The sequence below is a fragment of the Lonchura striata genome, chromosome 32 (genome assembly GCF_046129695.1).
Source record: "Lonchura striata isolate bLonStr1 chromosome 32, bLonStr1.mat, whole genome shotgun sequence".
Classification (NCBI taxonomy): domain Eukaryota; kingdom Metazoa; phylum Chordata; class Aves; order Passeriformes; family Estrildidae; genus Lonchura; species Lonchura striata.
The window spans coordinates 4,782,530-4,801,423 of NC_134634.1; the positions used below are offsets into that span (position 1 = coordinate 4,782,530).

At 55.9% G+C, this 18,894-nt stretch overlaps 3 protein-coding genes across 17 annotated transcripts in view; 1 reads left to right on the top strand and 2 right to left on the bottom strand.

Moving 5' to 3' along the window:
* The first annotated feature begins 133 nt into the window (after nt 1-133).
* On the top strand, nt 134-9,395 carry GPAT4 (glycerol-3-phosphate acyltransferase 4). Of its 2 annotated transcripts, none has more exons than XM_021535895.2 (13): nt 134-202; nt 1,588-2,571; nt 5,097-5,166; nt 5,489-5,786; nt 5,867-5,941; nt 6,374-6,463; nt 6,575-6,668; nt 7,126-7,241; nt 7,472-7,527; nt 7,855-7,940; nt 8,156-8,284; nt 8,361-8,440; nt 9,016-9,395. In XM_021535895.2, exons 2-13 carry the CDS (start codon nt 2,407-2,409, stop codon nt 9,122-9,124), a joined length of 1,368 nt encoding a protein of 455 aa, XP_021391570.1. In that variant the 5' UTR covers nt 134-202; nt 1,588-2,406; the 3' UTR covers nt 9,125-9,395. The 2 variants fall into 2 exon arrangements, with proteins under 2 accessions (XP_021391570.1, XP_021391571.1); XM_021535896.1 differs by lacking the exon at nt 134-202 and having other exon boundaries at nt 1,827-1,844; nt 1,934-2,571.
* Nucleotides 9,396-12,927: 3,532 nt separating this feature from the next.
* NKX6-3 (NK6 homeobox 3) lies at nt 12,928-15,533 on the bottom strand. The gene is made up of 3 exons (XM_021535874.3): nt 14,900-15,533; nt 13,696-13,865; nt 12,928-13,619 (listed from the first exon to the last, which is right to left on the bottom strand). Exons 1-3 carry the CDS (start codon nt 15,279-15,281, stop codon nt 13,389-13,391), a joined length of 783 nt encoding a protein of 260 aa, XP_021391549.1. The 5' UTR covers nt 15,282-15,533; the 3' UTR covers nt 12,928-13,388.
* Nucleotides 15,534-16,272: 739 nt separating this feature from the next.
* The window catches only part of ANK1 (ankyrin 1), a 59,602-nt gene continuing 56,980 nt past the window's right edge, over nt 16,273-18,894 (bottom strand). For all 14 annotated transcript variants that reach the window (XM_077789265.1, XM_077789266.1, XM_021535909.3 and 11 more), the window contains one exon: nt 16,273-18,512. Coding sequence is in view for 1 of the 14 variants with exons in the window: in XM_077789268.1 (XP_077645394.1) it covers nt 18,486-18,512 (27 nt within the window). In the remaining 13 variants the exon portion in view is untranslated. The remainder of the gene's footprint in view (nt 18,513-18,894) is intronic.

The window sequence follows — 18,894 nt, forward strand, 5'->3', positions numbered from 1 at the left end:
TCCTCATCCGCCTCCCAGGGTGGGGCCGGGCCGGGCCGGGCGCTCCTGCAGGCGCCCTCTGGCGGCGGCGGAGGGGCGGGCGGAGCGAGCGGCGCGGCCCCGCGGGCGGCGCGCTGACGTCACGCACGCGGCGCGGGGGCGCGCACGGCGCGTGGCGGGGCGGAGCGGGGCCCGGCGGCGGCGGCGGCGGCGGCGGCAGCAGGTGAGTGACCGCCCGCACCCGCGGGGCTCCGCGCCCCCTCCCGCCCCGCTCGGGCCCGGCACGGCCGGCCCGCTCGGGCCCGGCGCCGCCGCCCTGCGCGGCGAGGCCGGGACGCCCAGAAAGGATGCGGCCCCCTCGCACGCCGTTATCCCCGGGACCGCGGCCTCCCCATGGCGGTGCGGCCGCGGCGCAGTGTCCCCCGTGCCGCCCCCGCGCACACCGAGGACGAAAGTCGTCCGGAGAGCCGGGCCTCTGCCCTGCCGTGATCCGCCGCGCTCCCGGGGAACAGAGCTGAGAGCGACCCTCGCCGCCGCCCCCGGTCTCGCCGCGGCCGCCCCGGCCTCGGGCGGGCCGTTAGCCGGTCTGCAGAGCGGGCGGGCGCTGGCAATCGCTGCAGCCCCCAAAGAGCGCTGCGGGCTGCGGTCTCTGTGCCTGCCGGGCCCGCCCGGCCGTGCCTCGGCCCCGGGGCGGGGCCGCGGCGGGCCCGGTCTGGCGGCTGCCAGCGCCGAGCCGCCGGGAGCCCGCGGGCAGGACTGCGGCACGCGTGGGCTCTGCCGTGGCCGAGCTCCTCACGGAGCGGCTGCCGACCAGTTCACCAGCACGAGTCCTGCTTCGGATGGGTGGCAGCTGTGGCATAATGGGCAGCTGCCTCTCCCAGTACCTTGGTCTGTGTAAATGCCTTTGAAGTACTAACACTATTCTTAACATTACTGGTATAGCAGTGTTTAACCAGCAGCTGGAGCATAGTGTACAGGGGAGCAAGAGGATCTTTACAGACTCTGCTTTGCCCTGTGTGCTTGTCAGGTACCTGTTAAATCCCATCCTTAGGTTGAAACTCTGTAGTCTTCCCCAAGCAGACTAATTCTTTATCATAAGCCACCCTTGGTCCTGTGGGTATGTGACCTTTGACTGGTCCCTGTGCCCCAGCAAGTTCTTCATTGACTAATCATCAGCAGTAATTCTCCCCTTAGGCTAACTTCCTGTCCTGAGCTGTTTGTAAAATCTACCCTTTGTCACTGGGGATGAGACCTACAGGAGCAGAGGAAGTGATGCCTACCCAGGAATCTGGGTACCTGGCTTCCTCAGTTCTCTTAGATGCCCCTGAAATGAGAGACATGATAAGGTCTTTGTCATGAGGAAGGGTTTTCTGTCACTCCTTTCCTGTATTTGAGACATGATTGCAGCATCCTGTGCTGTAGGTGTGGATCTGGATGAGTCTGCTCCATTTGAGGTGTGCATGGTATGAAAATGCAGGATGAATGGCAGCAGGAGGTGATTCTCAAGTCTGTGACACTGACAGGCAGTAGCTGGAGTATCTGTCTCAGTCATGCTGTCTCGGGAACTGCTCTGAATGGTGTGACCTCAGCTCAAGTACTGCCTTCCAGGTTTCAGAGCCCACTGTCTCTGGCCTCCAGCCACGCTCTCTGTGTTGACATCGCTCCGATCTGCTGACTTCAGTTGCTCTCCTCCACTGCTGCTGGTGGCATGTGAGTGCCACATCTGCCAAGAAGCCAACTTGCTGTTTGAAAGCTTTCCAGGAGCACAAGCTTCATTTGTGTCTGTAATGACCCTTCAGTGTGAGTGGATGCCAGGAGCCTCCAGAACTGAGCTTGTTCCAGGCGTCATGCGAGGACCCGTGCTGGTGCGCATGCCCTCGTGGGGAGAACAATAATAGCTCCACATACGGTAGGCTCCCGTGAGTGCCAACTCCCTCGATCTCCTCCAATGCAGGCTCAGGGATGGACTCCACCTTGTCCCTCTGAAGAGACTCTGCATGCTCTCAGCAGCCAGGAGGGGATTCTGCTGCCAGATTCTCCACAAGCTGCCCCGCAGCAGGACTTGCTCAGTGGCAGCCTGGGAGGGGATCCGTTCCTGCAGTCGTGTTGCTGCTGCGCCCACCACCTTCCTATGGACAAACCAGTGTGTGTGCACCGTCTGCTCTGAGCTCTTTGGCCTGCATCATCTGAATTCAGCTGAGCTCCTGGCAGGCTGTTGGCTTGTCTTCCCAAGTGCTCTCTCTGGTCCTGTTGCATTCCCTGTCTCAGAGCCCCGACAGGATGTGAACTTTGGAATGGGGTCTCTGAACACGCTGCAGACTCAGTGCATGTGTGAGACTGTTGCTGAGTAACAGGAGGACTGGTTCATTGCTGAGAGCAGCCCTTCTGTCTGGCTGCAGGGCAACAGCCTTGCCTGGGCCCTTCACCATGTTCCTCCTGCTCCCCTTTGACAGCCTAGTAGTTAATCTCTTGGGGATTTCCATAACTGTCCTCTTCACTCTGCTTCTGGTTTTCATCATCGTGCCAGCAATTTTTGGAGTCTCATTTGGCATCCGCAAGGTTTACATGAAAACTTTACTAAAGATTTTTCAGGTAAGTCATGTTTTCAGAATGTTCTCTGTGTTAGCAGAGGTTTGTCCAGGCATAGAAGAGAGGTTTTTGCCTCAGATGGGGATTTTGGGTGACTAGAGAGGAAGATAGGGCTTTGGATGTCGTGCTGCTGCCAGTTGACTTCTTTGGCTCATCTCAGCCAAATGCCATTTATGAGACCTCTGTTTGTGGGCTGTTTTTCCCCTGTAATTAATCTAGTAAATCTTCACATAAAGCAATAGTCCAGCAAGGCTCCGCAGTCGGCAGGAGCGCAGCAGGATCCGAGGGGTAGCTTGGGGGGTTCGTGTCCCAGGCAAGGCAGGTGCTGCTGCAGCGGTGTCAGGTGTGATGGGGAGGGACCAGGCTGCAGCCAGCAGGCTGCTCCTCTCCAGAGCACATTTGGACAAAGCAAGAGCAGAGGAGGCAAGGCAGGACTTTCGTGCTGCAAGCTCTGAGTGCTCTGTGGCCAGAGCCCAGAGCTCTCAACATGCTTCTGTCCTGGACTGTCACCTACTGAGCCATGTCTGGACCTGCCACCTTGGAGGACAACCAGCAGCCCTTGCCGACCCTCTTGGCACAGAGAGGCCAAGTGGAATTTTCCAGCTTGTTGTCATGCTGTTCCCTTGCCTGCCTTTGGTGGACTAATTTTGTGGGCTGTCTCTGAGCCAACACCTCTTGAAGCAAGTTCCTGACCAGACCAGAATTTTTTATCTACTAGGAGTGGTTGGTAAAGCCTATACCACCCTACCCTGGCAGCCCAGGTGAAAGGCAGAGTGTTTGCTAGTGTCTTTAATATGAAGTTCATGCTGCTGAAGTTCATGCTAAAGGATGTATGGTATAGCTGCTGCTGCTGGAACAGGGCTGGTTGTCCCCTGAGTATCCCTGTACTGGCTGGCTTGGGAAGACAAGCTTAAGAGTGTTAAGCTCTCTAAACTCTTGAGTCCTCCCAGAAGCCTCTGAGGTATAAATGGGAAGACCCTGGGCTTTGTGAGGGGCTTCATTAACACAGATATCAGAAGACCTGAGTACAAATTTACTGACTGAAGTGGGCAGAAAAAGAGTTTTAAATTGAACTTTTTACAATGTTTTTTTTCTCCCCTCTTTCTTCACTTTGGGGACATTTACTCTTAACACCTGTATTGGTGTTTGAAACTATTTTTCTGAAAAGACAGGGAAGTCTATTCCAGCTTTTATTAAAGGATCTTAGTGGTAGGATAAAGGAGCACTCATACACAGCTGGTCACTGATTTGGTGGAAAATTCACTCATTAAGTTTGGCCATTCAGAATTGTATTTTGGAGGGCTATTATTTACTCAAAATACTTTCCCAGCACTCAAGGCCAATGGTGGGAATGCAGAGGGGCAGCACGTGGGAGTGTGGCAGAGTCTGGAAGCTTGTGAGACACAGCCCAAGCTGCAGGGCCTGGCTGGCAGCAGCACATGTGTTGGTGGGGAGGGAGGGCACCTGCCTGGTGCTCTCAGGTGGGAGGCTGGGTTTGCTGCTGCCACAGTCAGGATGGAGATGTGCTGGGCTTGCAAGCGCTGCCTTCTCCATAGGCTGCTTTGCTCCTGCGAGGTCAGAACTCCTCTCCTGACTTCTGGGATGGCAGCATCTAGGCAATCTTCTGCAATGCTGGAGTTCTGGCTGCTGACAGAGGCAGCTGCAAGGTGAGCAGGATACTCTGTATGCAGTTACCATTCTCTCATTGCTGCCTCCTGATCTGCTGCTGGTATGGACTGAGATTGGGATGCCAGAGTTGGCAGCAACTTCCCCTCTTCACAGATAAGCATGTTGTACATGAGTCCTCCTCCTTCAGAAGCTTGTCCTTCCAGACCTATATGAATTACAGGCTGTGAAGGTTATTTGGAGGGCAGGCAGGAAAACTGCACAGAAATACAGCCTGCAGTTTGTACTGGTGCCCTTGAAAATTAGCTGATAGAACAAGTAGTCCTGGCACAGGATTTGGCAACCAGCTGTCTGAGGGTGCTTGCTGCTGCTGTTTTGGGCAGATTGCTGAGCTGAGAAGCAGCAGCAGCCATAAGCTGAATCAGGGGGGAAAGGATCCCATCCCATCATCAGGCTGATGTGTCAGCAGCAGCCTGAAAACACAGTCTCTGCTTTGAATTTGGAAGAAACAAGGGCTGAAAAGTAGCACTAGTCCTGTGACCAGCTTCCTACACTGTGGTGCATACACCCCAGGAGGTTGCACAGCTCAGCCAGAAGTGTTGCAGTGGCAACCACGTGCAAGATGCAGCAGAGCTGAGAGGTCACAGAAACTGCAGAAAACCTTGCTGTCCTATCTCACCACTGAGCACTCTTCTTCCCTCTGGCACTCCCTGTTTCCCAAGCCAGTCTCTTCTTCCACCTCAGTTCAGTTGGGTTCATCACTCACTCTTTCAGTTCTGTATGGAAACCTATTTTAGCCCCATCTTCTCCCTTGCATTATGGTCCTTCCTGGAAGTCAGCTCTAAAATGGGCAGTAGTGTGGAGCTGTAGGCCTTGCCAATCTTGGTTGTCCTGTCTTGCAGTGGGCAACACTGAGAATAGAGCGTGGTGCCAAGGAGAAGAACCATCCGTTGTACAAGCCCTATGTCAATGGTGAGATCCTGCCCTGTGTGGATATATGGAGTTCAAAATTATTTTGGGGAGGTGGGGTAAATGTGATGTCTCAGAGCTGGTTAGGTTTGCTGGGAAGTCTTTTACATGGAGGAGGGAGTTCTAGAGAGCTCTGTTTCATGAGGGAGTGCAGGAAAGCACCCTGGGAGTGCTTAATTTCCAGATGGTGGGGAGGTTTATGCCTGTCTGGACTGGAGAAAGGAAGAGGACCCTGAGGAGGGCGGGTGAGGAAGGGCCTTGGCTTTTGTCTGTCTTTGAGTGGGCAAGTCACAGTTTGCTCAGAGCTGCCTACGGTGTGGTGCAGGTATCATTGCAAAGGATCCAACATCACTGGAGGAGGAGATCAAGGAGATCCGCCGGAGTGGCAGTGGCAAGGCCCTGGACGCCCCTGAGTTTGAGCTCTCAGATATCTTCTACTTCTGCCGCAAAGGCATCGAGACCATCATGGATGATGAAGTGACCAAGAGATTCTCAGCTGAAGAGCTGGAGTCCTGGAACCTGCTCAGCAGGACCAACTACAACTTCCAGTATATCAGCCTGCGCCTCACTGTGCTCTGGGGACTTGGTGTGCTCATCCGCTACTGCTTCCTGCTGCCTCTCAGGTGAGTCCTGGTGCTGGGACCTGCCTGCCAAGAAGGCGCTGGCCTGGCTTTGCTAGCATGTAGTTTCCCTCTTTCTGCAGGATAGCCCTGGCATTTACTGGCATCAGTTTGTTGGTGACTGGTACCACAGTGGTGGGATATTTGCCAAATGGAAGGTGAGTTCATCTTTGAGGGAGAAGCAGATGGGGAGCACTCCATGCAGTTTGAGACTTTATAATCCTGAAATTTCCCTACAAAGCTTTCTGTTCTACCACCTGCAGACACAGCAGGTGGTTCTGGCAGCTGTGATCTCTCACCCTGTAATTTTCAACAAAGGGCCTAGTGTGAACACTAAGCTGGTGGCAGAGGGCTCAGTCCTGGCCTCTGAAAGGAATAATAACAGAAAAGAGGAAAGGCCAAAATTTTATTTTCATGAGTTAAGAGTCAGTGGTCATAAGCTGACAGCAAAGCTCAGTACATGCTGTGTTTCTGTAGGAGAGATGTGAAGGCTTGGCTGGATTTCACAGCCTGGGGCAGCTGGGCTGAGTGGCACTCTTACAGGGGATATTGTAGGGCTGGGGAGTGATGGTCTCTGTCCTGGGCTGCAGGTGTAAGGACTTCCTGAGCAAGCATGTCCACCTGATGTGTTACCGGATCTGTGTGCGTGCCCTCACAGCCATCATCACCTACCACGACCGGTAAGGCCTCTGCTCCAGGCTGTCCCTGCCCAGGAGGGCTCCGTGCCGGGCGTTACGTAGGTCTCATGCTTCCTTCCTCTTTCTTCACCTCTGCCTTTGTTTTGCATCTAGAGAGAACAGACCCCGAAATGGAGGCATCTGTGTGGCAAATCACACCTCCCCCATTGATGTGATCATCCTGGCCAGTGATGGCTACTATGCCATGGTAAGGGACCAGCTCTGCCTGCCCAGGCCTGGCTGCCTGCATGGAGGGAGCAACAAACTTGTTCTGGGGCAGGAAGTAGGCAGCAAGAGTTCTTTGAGCATGTACAACTACTTAACCGTGCATGACTGGGGCACTGTCGGACTCTGTTGACTGTGGCATGCAAGCTCAGCCTGGAACTCAAAGCACCAGGGGTCTGTGGGCACAGCTTTGCAAGAAGAGCTTTAGGCTTTGCTGTTGCTGGAAGAGCAAAGCGCTTCCCCAGCTGGACCTCCTGCCATGGGGAAAGCACTTGGGGTTTGCTGTATCTGTCTTTCAAATCAGAGCCTGTGACTTTTCCTCTTAGCCTTTCCAGAGTAGGGGCAGGAAGATGAACCTCAGTTTGGCTGTGAAACTGGCCGCAGTCTTGACTTTCATGTGTGCCCAGGTCTTGTAACTTGTGTCTTCTTCCCCTGTTCAGGTGGGTCAGATCCATGGAGGGCTCATGGGTGTGATACAAAGAGCCATGGTGAAAGCTTGTCCCCATGTCTGGTTCGAACGTTCTGAGGTCAAAGATCGTCACCTCGTTGCCAGAAGGTGTGACAGTCGCTGGCTGCAGGGGTGGGTCTGAAGGCTGGGGGAGGTAGAGGGCTGTTCACCTCCCTTGGATGAGGACACTGCATAGCCTCATAAGTGCTGGGAGATTGTGCTCCTGTTGCTGGCATCCTGATAGTCCCTGATGACTGCAGGGTATGGATTTTATGCTGTGTGGATTGCTGCTGAGGGTGTCTATCCCTTCTGCTAATTTTTGACACTCTTCTGTTTAGGCTCACAGAACATGTCCAGGACAAAAGCAAACTGCCCATTCTTATTTTTCCAGAAGGTGAGTGCAACAAGGCTGGAGAAGCACCAGGTGGAGAAGGCACCTTGAGATAGCACATTATCTCTGTTCCTTTCCTTCTTACATAGGCAAGGGCTTGAGACCCTCCACTGAGACAAAAGGAACATTGTGTCTTTAGAGCTGAGTGAGCCCAGAATGCAGGAGTCACACATGATGTCCCAGTGACCCATTCTGTGCACACAGAGAGCAGGGCTTGGACGGAAGTTAGGGGACAGTTGCTGGGTTCCTGTTGCCCTGCCCTTAGGCCTGTAGCTTAGACTTCTGAACTGACTTGCAGAGAAAAATTAAGATTGTGCTTGCCTCTTACAGGAACATGCATCAACAACACATCTGTGATGATGTTCAAAAAGGGGAGCTTTGAAATTGGAGCTACAGTTTACCCTGTAGCCATCAAGGTATGACAAGGCAACGTTCTTGGGGTACAAGTGTGTCTGCCCCTCTCTCTGTCTTGGCAGCCCAGTCCAGCCTGGTCTGAGGGCACAGGGAAGCTGAGGTCACTCCATGTAGTGCTCTGGGAGAGCTGACCTTTAGCTCAGTTTGGGGTGGAAGTTGGAGCCTCAGAGAGGGTGCAGCCCCTGCCTGACTTCCATGAACTCTTCTGCCTTTGTAGTATGACCCACAGTTTGGAGATGCCTTTTGGAACAGCAGCAAATACGGCATGGTGACCTACCTCCTCAGGATGATGACCAGCTGGGCTATCGTCTGCAGTGTCTGGTACTTGCCCCCAATGACCAGGCAGGTAAGGTGAACCCAGCCTATCTGATGGCTTTCCTTTTGGCCCTTTGCTCCTGCTGAACAGGCTTATTTTGCCACAGCCTGAAGAGGACGCAGTGCAGTTTGCCAATCGAGTGAAGTCAGCCATTGCCAGGCAGGGAGGCCTTGTGGATCTGCTCTGGTGAGTCCAAGCAGGCTTTTCTCTTCCTGGTGCCAGAATTCCTTGTTCTGGGTCCTGGGATGTGCTCATAGGCTGTAGAGCTCCATTTGTTTCTTGCTTAGGGTAGATCAGGCCTCTGGAGGAATGTCCTTCTGTAGTAGGGACCAAAGTCTTGGTTTCTTTTGTATGCTGGTCATCAGAGCTTCATTCTGTGATTGTAGCTTGCATTGGGATGCCCTGGGTTTGACTTGTTTCTACTCAGCAAGGTGTGTTCAGCTTGGGAGCTTCCTTTCCTAGGCACTGAGGTCTCAGAGCCCAGGAGGCAGGCAGGCAGGCAGTCTCCTGTAGCCGTACTAGAGTAGCTCATGTTTCTGGCAGAGTTGGTATTTTGAGCACAGTGCAGAGCCATGGGGGCAATCCTGGCAGAACCAGGTAAGAAAGTGATGCCCTCTGGGAACAGGTGGTCTTCAGTGTGCCCTGGCAGCATGTGGTATCGGGGCAGCTGTCAGCACTCACTGGAATTCTGACTTACCCTGAACAGTCCCAGACAAAGATGGTGCCTGCCTGCAGCTTCTCTGATATGACTCTCTCCCCAGGGATGGAGGACTGAAAAGGGAGAAGGTGAAAGATGCGTTCAAGGAGGAGCAACAGAAACTCTACAGCAAAATGATTGTAGGCAGCCATGAAGACCGGAGCCGCTCCTGAGTCTGCTGCCTCCAGCACTGCCACCGGGGTTGGCCAAAGCCCCTGCCTCCAGCACCAACCAGGGCTTGTCTGGAGCAACTCTGAATCTTTGGACTTGGCTACTCCAGAGCTGCTTGGACTCGCTTTTTCATCCTCTGGCTGTTGTTTTGCGGAGTCACTGTTGCTGCCTGGAGTCCTTAGGCCTTTGGCAGCTCATGGCAAAGATGCCTTCTTGTTACTGTTACAGTGAAGCCCCTTGCAGGGGCAGTATTAAATCAAACTCTTATGGTGTCATGTGCTTCCATCTGGTGTGTCCAGCCCCAGGGAAGGACTGGTGTGATGTGCATATGTGTCAGTCACAAGTGTCCCACAACACAAAAGCTGGTGAGCTGTGCTGAAATGGGCTGCCTTGACAACCAAGGGAATCCTCATGAGCTTGTTCCCCTCATATGTGAGGCATAAACCCCTTAGGAGCAGAATGTGCTCTCAGGCCATTTTCAGATCCACTTCCAGGAAAAATCTTTTTTTTTGCTACCTTCCTGTCAGCTTGACCCATACTGTTGCTTCTACAGTGTCTGAGTAACAAGCCTCTTCACTGTTCCTGTTGTAGTAAGCATCATAGTCCTTGGAAATCTCCCTCTGTCCCCTGGGGCTGCGGGGTGCCAGGTGTCACTGGAGTGGTAGATGGGGCTCCTGAGTAAACTGTACATGTGCTATAGTGGGAGCCTAGAGTGTGTAGGAGAGCCCAAGACTTCATGGCTAGGGCAGCAAACCCCTTTTCAAATGTCTTCTGAGGGAAACAGTGGCATCTGACCTTGTCATGCACACACAGGGATAGTATCAACTTGTTGCAAGAAAACTGGTCTTTTGCTGGAGGTGGTGCCCCTTTCTGCTCTGCAAGTAAATGATTCGGTAAAATAACTTGCATTTGGGCATTTTTCCCATGTACTTTCCCATTTTCCTTACATTCCTACAAACTTGAGCACTTACACTGTGTTCGCTGCTCTTAAAAGCAAGAGCTGTTTCACTGCTACCTGCTGAAGCCTGCTTGCATTTTCTAGTGCTCTGGAGAAGGCAGTTACCTAAGTGCCTCCTTTGTACCTTGAGTGTTGTTGGGAAGGGTATCTGCTATGCCAGGTGAGGACAGCTGTAAGTAGCCTTAAATCTGAATTTTCCTGCACTTTTTTATTTACCTGATGGAACTTTGCTGCTCTGGCTGCAAGCTCAGGGGCCATTTGGATGAAGACCCCTGCACCACTCTGTGGTCTGGGGAGCCCTGGAGGGAGCCACAGTGAGTCACTGTTGCCGAGGCAGTGCCGTGCTCGCTGCGTGCTGTGGATGGCCCTTCCCCGTGTGCCAAGCTGCAGCTGGGGACACACCTGCTAGGGACATGGACATTGCTGCCTGCTGATCCCTGCTCTCCAGGCTCTCCTTCATTTTTCCCCTGTTCAGCAGCCGCTCCTGAGCCCTATGAAGGGCTGTATCCCCAGAGCTCTCCTCTCTGGGGGTGGGACAGACATTTCCTTTGGGTACTGCTGAAGGCCACAAGCCTCCTCTACCCCCTTGCTGTGTCCTCAGGAACTTGGATCCAGCTGCAGGTGCCCACAGGTCTCCTGCCTACAGTTGGGTTCCCTGTCCCTGATGCCATGGTGATCTGCAGAACCTTCCTCAGCTTTGCAGGATGTCCAGCCACCCTGCTCTGCTTGGGCACCATCCCCAGCAAGCATTCAGGATGGTCCACACAGCAAGGAGCTGGCTGGACAGGTTAGGAGGCACACATCCATCTTTCCTTGGCTCTCCCACCCCATGCCCCCAGTCAATATGTCTCTTTCCGATGAGAAAGTTAATAAATTTAGCTCTAGATTAAAAGTATCGATCATTTCATTCGTAAGCGATAAATAACCAGGGGGGAGCACTGGGCGGCCCATGGGGTAGGGGCTGCTAGCTCCAGCTGCAGCAGCCGTGCACCCCACTGGGGCCAGGAGCCCTCATATGCATTCTGCCCGGATGCTGGCATTGATTTGCTATTAGTCTCCACGCACCACCCAGTAGCACATCATTCCCAGAGCTGCTATTAATGGCCTTTTGATAAATAATCACTTGTAAGTCAATAAATTTTTATTAAACAGTGTGGCGCTTTGATTTATGAAAATCTGACGGGGTTTGTCTGGGAGAAAAGCGATGCAGAATTGAAGCGGAGCTGCCATCCATCTGCCTGCCAGGCTGGCCTGCCTGTGCTGCACCCCCGGTGCGGCTGCCTCCCAGCTCTGCCCGCACAGCCTGAGGCTGCCTGGCACCAGGCACAGGGTGGGCAGAGCTGCTGCTAACTGCTCCTATCGAGACCCCAGCGCTGATGGGGCACCACTCTGCTGCAGCACCAAGTGGTCAGTGGGAAAGTGGGAGCCATGGTGGGCAGCACATGGAGGAGAGGGGGTCAGTCCTGCCTACTGGGCTGGGGCCCTGCATAGATCAGCACTGTTTGGGGTCCTGTCTCAATGTGGGGATGCACAGGGCAGCCAGGCTGCAGCAGCCATTTGTCACTCTCCCTGCCTACAGCAGGCCCTTTGCCACCTGCTTTATTTGTCTCCCAGCCTTGACATGGCATCAGACAGGTGTTAAACTACTTAATCACTTTAAAATTGTTTTAATTTTCTGTTTTGTATTGATCGCCACAGCACCAATTAATCAGCTCACTGGACCAGGCAGTTAGTACATTAAAAATTGTCAGCCAAGCTGGGCAGCTTAGAAAATGTTAAAAAAATATCCCACCAGCAGCTCCTCACTTCTCCCACCATGTGGAACCTGCTCCTGCTGAGCGCTGGCTCTGTCCAGACAGTGATGTGTCTCTTCCGGCCCTGCCACCAGCCCCATGCACCACGCTCCCTTGGACCCTGCCATCCCCCATCCTTGCAAAGGGTCCATTGCTCTGTCCGGGCCCAGCATCTGCCCCATGGCGGCAGTGGAGGGACTGCAAGGCTGAAGGGGGAGCATTACAAGCCCCATGCTCACTGCAGAGGCTGGACAGGGTGCTATGCAGGGACAGGAGTCCCCTAAGCTCTGGAAAAGTGGCACTGAGCAGTCAGGTCTCCTTGCAAAGTGCCCATAGTCCAGTCAGAGATTGAAGAGGGCTTTAAGCCAAGCATGGGCCTTGGCAGGGTGTACAGTGATGATCTGCAGCCCCCCAAGCCTGGTGCTCAGGGCCACTGAAAGGTCCCAGTCGTTCAGGACCTTCAGCTGTCCCAAGCAGGGACTCAGCCACCAGCCCGTTGCAGGTTGCCTGCAGCCGCAGGGAGCGGCATCCCTTCACCAGCCCCATTCCCTATCCCTCCCGTGCCTGTGCCATGCTGCTAATCAGTGCCTGATGGGCCGGCAGCACCTTATCTGCTATCGATTTCCTTCCAAGACACAGCCCACGTGTTTGCTCACACCTGGCTGGCACTTAGCTGGCTCTTGGCTGAACAACTGCCAAGCTTGTCCAGACTCCAGTGCTGTTGCCTGTGCCAGCTGGAGCTCCTTTGGCATCCTAAACAGGTAAGGAGAGCTGGCCCTGAGCAGCACCCGCAGCTGGCATGCCACTGGTGAGCCACGGGGAGTCAGAACAGGGAGTGTGCAGACCCATGTGCACACACACGTCTGTGTGTGCAACCCCCATTGCACAGCGGTGCAGCACAGAGCAGGGGGGGACCCAACAGGTTGGCAGGCAAACACGCTGGGGCTATTGATGCCACATCAATCCTGCAGCCCCGACAGGTGAATGGGCTCTCACTCACATTGTTAAGATAAATGATATTTATTTGCTGCTAAGAGCTTCCAATAAGAGGCCCCAGTGAGTGACTTTTGAACCAGCAGCTCTTGCTGCTGGTACACACCCAAGCCAGAGAAAACCTTGGTAAAATCTCCAGGGCTCCCCTGCTTCTGTGGGCACATCCTGTCCCACATGCAGCACCACAGTATGGCCCCTTCCCCTGCCTGGCATGCAGACCCTACCCATACATCCTATACCCAGCCCCTCTCTAGCCCAGCCTCACAAGGCCACCCTGGACCACATGCCCACAAAACAAGTGCTGGGACTTGACTGGGACCTTTATTTCATCAATGCCAATAACATGGCTGCACCTGACACTACCCCATGTGCTGCTCCCAGCGCTGTGAGCCACGCTACCCATCCAGCTGACAGCCACCCATCCCAACAGCCGGGCACCTGCTGGGGAGGGGAGTCACCCCCGGCAGGATGCGGTGGCTGGGCCAGTCGCCCCCGGCGCAGAGGGCCCGGCCGTGCTGCTGCTCAGCCGCTGTGCGTGCCCAAGCCCAGCATTGAGAAGGCTGCACGGTGCTTCCTCAGCAGCAGCCGGATCTTCTCATCATCCGAGTCTGGGTCCAGGGGCTTGTTGTACTCGTCGTCCTCGGTCTCAGAGGCCGCCCGCTCTCCGCCAGAGCCCCCCGCCCGCTGCGAGGATGAGGAGGGCTCCAGGGCACTCTTCTTCCTCCATTTGGTCCGTCGGTTCTGGAACCAGACCTGTTGCCCCATGGGCCCAGCTCAGTTAGCAGCCAACATGCTGTGCACCCCGTGCCACACAGGAACCACTACTCACCTTCACTTGGGACTCAGTCATGCCAAGAGAATAGGCCAGCCGTGCCCTTTCCGGACCCGCCAGGTACTTGGTCTGTTCAAACGTCTTCTCCAGAGCAAAGATCTGGTGTCCTGTGAAGGTTGGGCGTGTGTGCTTCTTCTTGTGGATGCTGTCAGCCAAGTGAGAAGGGGCTACAGGAGAGGAAGACAGAAGTGGGTGAGCCCTTGGCAGCCCACGACTCTGGACATCTCTCCCTTTGTCCACACTCACCAGCCCTCAGTAACCAAAGAGTCCCTCCACACCTGCTCCTCTCCAAATTAAAACTGTATTCCTGCTTCAGGGCTTCAGCCCCATCCCAGGAGGGCTGAGCTGCCCACTGTGGAGGTCCCACAGAGCAAGAGCCAGGGCAGGCACCTCCTGATCAAGGACAGTGCTAAGTGGTTGTGCTGAGAGGGTAAGGGTTGCTATTAACACTGCTTGACCCCAGAGCCATGCAGCACTGGGAACACTGTACTCCCATGTCCCACACCTTGCAGGATGCATGACAGAAGACAGGCATAGCTGGTCATTGGCTCCTAGCTGTGTCAGGAGCAGATGGCCAAACTGCCTAACCCATTTGCTCCAAAATCATCACCTGCAAAGAGGTGAAGGGAACCAGAGCTGCAGGTTCTAAGCAGCTGCGCACAGCCTCCTGGGGCTTCCCATGGGACAGCGGATGCACCCATCCCACCTACCCTCTGGGACAGCAGCAACATGCTCTGGAATTCCCAGGACAGCTCACCACCAGGAAGGCAGTGCTGCCAGCCTGGGGCTCCGAGGCTGGCTGTCCTGCCTGTCTCTGCCATGAACTAACCAGGCACTGACCCTCAGTGAGGCTGTTTGAGAGACAGGGAGATCTTGTGAATCAGAGGGCTCTGCCTGTCCTCGCCAGCTGTGGCTGCCTGGGGGCAAAGAATTGGTATTTGTAATTAGAGCTGCCCCTGACCTTGAGCCAAAAAGTTCTGTGACCGTTTTAGGTCCAGCAGCTCCGGCACTGGGGTCCTTCCCACTGTCCTGGGCGAGCCTGCTAGCCAACCAGCTGGGCCTCGTGCAGGGCAATGGAAAAGACAGCCTGCCCCATGCCCTTGCCCTAGTGCCGATGGCTCAGGACTCAGCAAGGTGCCTGTCACCTGCGGCACCCAACCACCCAGCCAACACCCGGCCGCTCCGAGCCCACGGTACTTACGGCCGCCGCACTGCCGGCCGCCCCGCCACTCCGGGGCCGCCTCCGCCCAGCAGCTCCGTCCCCGCGGCAGGTACTCGCCACCAGCCTTGGGGAGGGCGCCCACCTGGGGCCCGTAATAGACGCCCGGGGAGCTCAGTCCGTTAAATCCGCCCGCGTGCGGGTAGCCAGGGAGGAGACTGCTGTTCGGCGTCGCCGCGGGCCGGCCAAGGATGTCCGAGATGCCGTGGGGGGTGCCAGCAGCCAGCTGGGCACCCAGTCCGGGGGGTCCCAGCTTGTAGAAGGAGCTCTGCACTGAATACTGGCAAACCGGTGCCTTGGCCTCGGGGAAGGGGCCCAGCGAGGGGCCGTTGAGCAGAAAGGTGCCTGGCAGGTTGGCATCCATGGCTCTAGCACCGAGGCGGCCCTCAGAGCCCGGAACCCCGGAGGTGCGATGGCTGGCCCATTACCGCCGGCCTGGGGGCTACAGAGCCCCAGAGTGCGCCCTGGCCCGTGGGCGCCTGGCTGGCAGCGAGATCCCAGCGGGGCCGGGGCGCGGGCAGCCCGGGAAGCGCCCGGTGACCTCGCGGCGCCTCCGGCCCCGGACCCTCAACTTGGGCTAGGGCAGCGCCAACACTTCTCTGATAAAGACGGGGATATTAGAATAACGCGCGCCCATTGGCCGGGCGGCTGCGGGCGGCGCGCCTATTGGTCAGGCCTCGGCGGCCGCGGCCGCCAGTGGCTGCGCCTCAGCGGCAGCGCGCGATTGGTCCGGCCTAGACAAATTGCGCTTTGAACACCGGCGGCGGCGGCGGCGGCGGCGGCGGCGGCGGCAGGGACGGACACGGGAATGGGTCGGGATGGAATGGGACGGAACACGGCACGGGAATGGGTCGGGATGGAATGGGACGGGACGGAACACGGCACGGGAATGGGTCGGGATGGAATGGGACGGGACGGGACGGGACGGAACACGGCACGGGAATGGGTCGGGATGGAATGGGACGGGACGGGACGGGACGGAACACAGCACGACACGGGAATGGGTCGGGATGGGATGGCATGGGAAGGGACGGGTAGGGATGGACGGGATCCAGGGTCGGAGCCCGGGGACTGCGCCGGTCGGGCCGCTGCCCTCGGCTGGGCCTCTCGGGACTCAGGAGCGCCGCTGCCCCCAGGACAGCCCCCGCAGCGGTGGGGCAGCAGCGGCACGGACGCTTCCCCTGTGGCCCACCCCGGGAGAGGCCGCCGCAGCCCCTCGGGGGTGCGCACGCTCCCGCTGCCTTTAGCTGCTCCGGGAATGGCAGAGCACACGGCCGCCCCCGCCCTCCCGGCAAGAGACTCGGCCCCGGTGCCTCCGTCTTCCACACCTTTGGAAAAGCAGAGACGAGATACTGTTTGTGTTGATTTATTTATTAATTCATAGTCTGATAGCTGGTGTACAGGGAAATGATCTATACATCAGGGCCTAAGACAGGGAGATCCAAAAGGCTTGTTTTCATAACAATTAAAAAAAGAAAATAAAAGTAATTTTTAAAACTTCTAAAAAGCTTCTAGTGTGCAGACTGCAGCATTCTCTAGGCTCAATGTTGGGTGCAGCCTCCCCCTACCAGCCCTACAAGCAATCTGAGCGCGAAGCAATGTCACTGCAGGTGCCTGGCACGGTTGCAGCACAGCACATTCCCTACGGCATACACAAGGCCAAAGCACTGGACCCACACACAACTCTAGGGTGATGCTACGGAGTCAGCTGTTGCAGTGGGTCTAGGGAGGTTATTGTACGCAGCAAGGGTGATGGATGGAGAGTCTGTGCCTCTATGGCTCAACTTTGGGGTGGGGAGGGGACTGCTTTGCTCTCCAAGGCTAAGCTGGGTCAGTTGCTTCGCTGCAGCGAGGCTTCTTCTTAGCTGCAGGGCAGCCAGGGGCTCTCCCAGCAGATGTGCAGCCACTGAAAGGTAGGGCTGCCCTGCCAAGGCCACCATCAGCCTGAAGCCACCAGCCTGAAGCTGGAGGGGCCCCTGTTCTCCAACTGGCCACAGAGAACAAACTCAGACTCTGCAAAGCAGGTCCATGGCCACTTCCAGGAGAAAGAGCAGGGGTGTCCCCACATCACTGCTACAAAGGCCAGGTCCCCACATCAGACAGGGTCAGGGAACTGGGACAAGTGCCACTACCTTCCCCCTATGCTCCTGGGGTCAAGTATCGCAATAGGTTAAATGTCCTGCACAACTCTGAGCTGCCTGGGCAGCTCTGCCCAGCATGGCTCTCCTGCCAGAGCAGCCAGGCTGAGGCTGCCCCAGCCCCCAGGGCTCAGGCTGTTGCCATAGCAGATTCCATGTGGAGAAAATGCAGCCACTGGGGCAGCAGCTCCCATGTCTCTGGGTTTGGTCCCGGGAGAGTCAGTATCCAGGGCTATTAACCCCTCTTGCAGGGAGGCCAGGGTCCCTGCAAAGCCCTTGCCTGGGGTGCGTATTGCACAGCTGCTGGCTATTGCTAGCTCCTGGCTCATCTCCTGAGCAGATATTGTGCTGAGTAGAGCTAGGCACAACCCCATGTGTGGCACAAGCACCTCCTGCCCTCTCTCACATCCTCCCTGGGCCCCAAGCACCTCAACACAGGTCTACAGCTTCAACCCAGCTGGAGCCAACACAAACTGGGGCTGGACCATGGGACTGCACTTCTAGACCCTCCCTCTTCAGGCCAGGAAGGGGCCAGGCTCAGGCAGAGGGGCACAGGACAGGGCCAGGCTGCTGGCCTCTCACTCCTATAGCCTTCCTGCTCCATTCAGCAGAGCTGCTCACATATTCCAAAGGCTTTGCCCATCCTGCAGCCTGAAGAGGTATATGAGAGCAGAGCTGTCAGTGCTTTGTACATACTGCTAGAGTGTCCCTAGGGGTTTGCATAGTATTTATTGGTTCATATACACAAGGCTGATTGCTGTACAGTTTACACTTTCAACATAAGCAATGAGCTCAGTGCTCAGCCCAGAGCTCTGCCCTGACAGGAGACTTTGCACGTGCTGGGGAGAGGAAGGACAGCCTTGCGCCAGTCCCTCTGCCCTGCAGCTGTGCTCCCTGCAGCCTCCCCTTGCACCCTCTGGCCACTGCTGTCCTCCCCAAAACCTAACACTCACAGGGAGGGATGAGAAGCAAGTCCAGCAGAGACAGCACAGGCATTTGCAGGGCGGGGGGGGGCAAGCACCTCTCCTTCCATGGTGAGCAGTGCCATGCTGTCCCAGCTTTCCTCTTGCAGCTGGAGCACAGATGTGGGGACGCATCTACACACACAATCACATGGAGGTGGAATCTCTTTCCCTCTCATTTTCTTTTACTCCAGCTCTTGCCTCCCAAAGGAGCTGAGAGCATGCCCCTGGTGTGTGGTGCTGTCTCTGGGCTCCTGGCAGCAGTGGGGCAAGGATGGAGGCCCCTCATCTGTTTTAAGTACTGTAGCTCATGCGTCTTGCAGTCAGTCAGTCATGCGGATAGGACGGTAAGTATATCTCATACAGAAATCATGCCATTAGCCTATAGGAACATGTACAGCCAGCCCTGCTCCCCTCCACTCTCTGCTCTCCTCTCTTCTCAGGTATGTGTCAGAACGTGTGTGAAGTTCAGTGGTTTGGTGTTGAGGTGTGATCCTGGAGAGACACAGAGAGACACAGAAATGGGGTTACCAGGCATTCATGGTGGCACATCCAGGATAAATGGTGAGGGCAGCCAGGTACATGGGAAGTCCCTTCTGTACACTGTGCTTGTCCTACATGCACCCATGCTGCCAGGCAACCATAAGACAAGTTTTGGGGGGTGTCGGACAGTGACAGAGCACCACTAAGTGGCAGGCCTGGAACTAGAAGCAATGACATGGATGGTACTGGTGGTGCTGCTCCATCTGCACAGAGCAGCAAGCAATGGCTGAGCTGCACCAACTGCAGCATGGCACTGGAAAGGAGCAGGGAGGGCTGCTCTAGGATCTGAGATGGAGGCCAGCCTTGAGCCCCTCACCTCAGCTAGGATGACTGA

What these genes read in the sequence shown, in the direction of transcription:
- GPAT4 (XM_021535895.2), top strand. Translation starts at nt 2,407, where the DNA reads ATGTTCCTCCTGCTCCCCTTTGACAGCCTAGTAGTTAATCTCTTGGGG. An exon ending in GTGATGGCTACTATGCCATG is followed by an intron (nt 6,669 to 7,125) that starts GTAAGGGACCAG and finishes TCCCCTGTTCAG; the next exon opens with GTGGGTCAGATCCATGGAGG. An exon ending in GGCCTTGTGGATCTGCTCTG is followed by an intron (nt 8,441 to 9,015) that starts GTGAGTCCAAGC and finishes CTCTCTCCCCAG; the next exon opens with GGATGGAGGACTGAAAAGGG.
- NKX6-3 (XM_021535874.3), bottom strand. Translation starts at nt 15,281, where the DNA reads ATGGATGCCAACCTGCCAGGCACCTTTCTGCTCAACGGCCCCTCGCTG. An exon ending in CGGCCGGCAGTGCGGCGGCC is followed by an intron (nt 13,866 to 14,899) that starts GTAAGTACCGTG and finishes CCTCTCCTGTAG; the next exon opens with CCCCTTCTCACTTGGCTGAC. An exon ending in TGACTGAGTCCCAAGTGAAG is followed by an intron (nt 13,620 to 13,695) that starts GTGAGTAGTGGT and finishes ATGGGGCAACAG; the next exon opens with GTCTGGTTCCAGAACCGACG.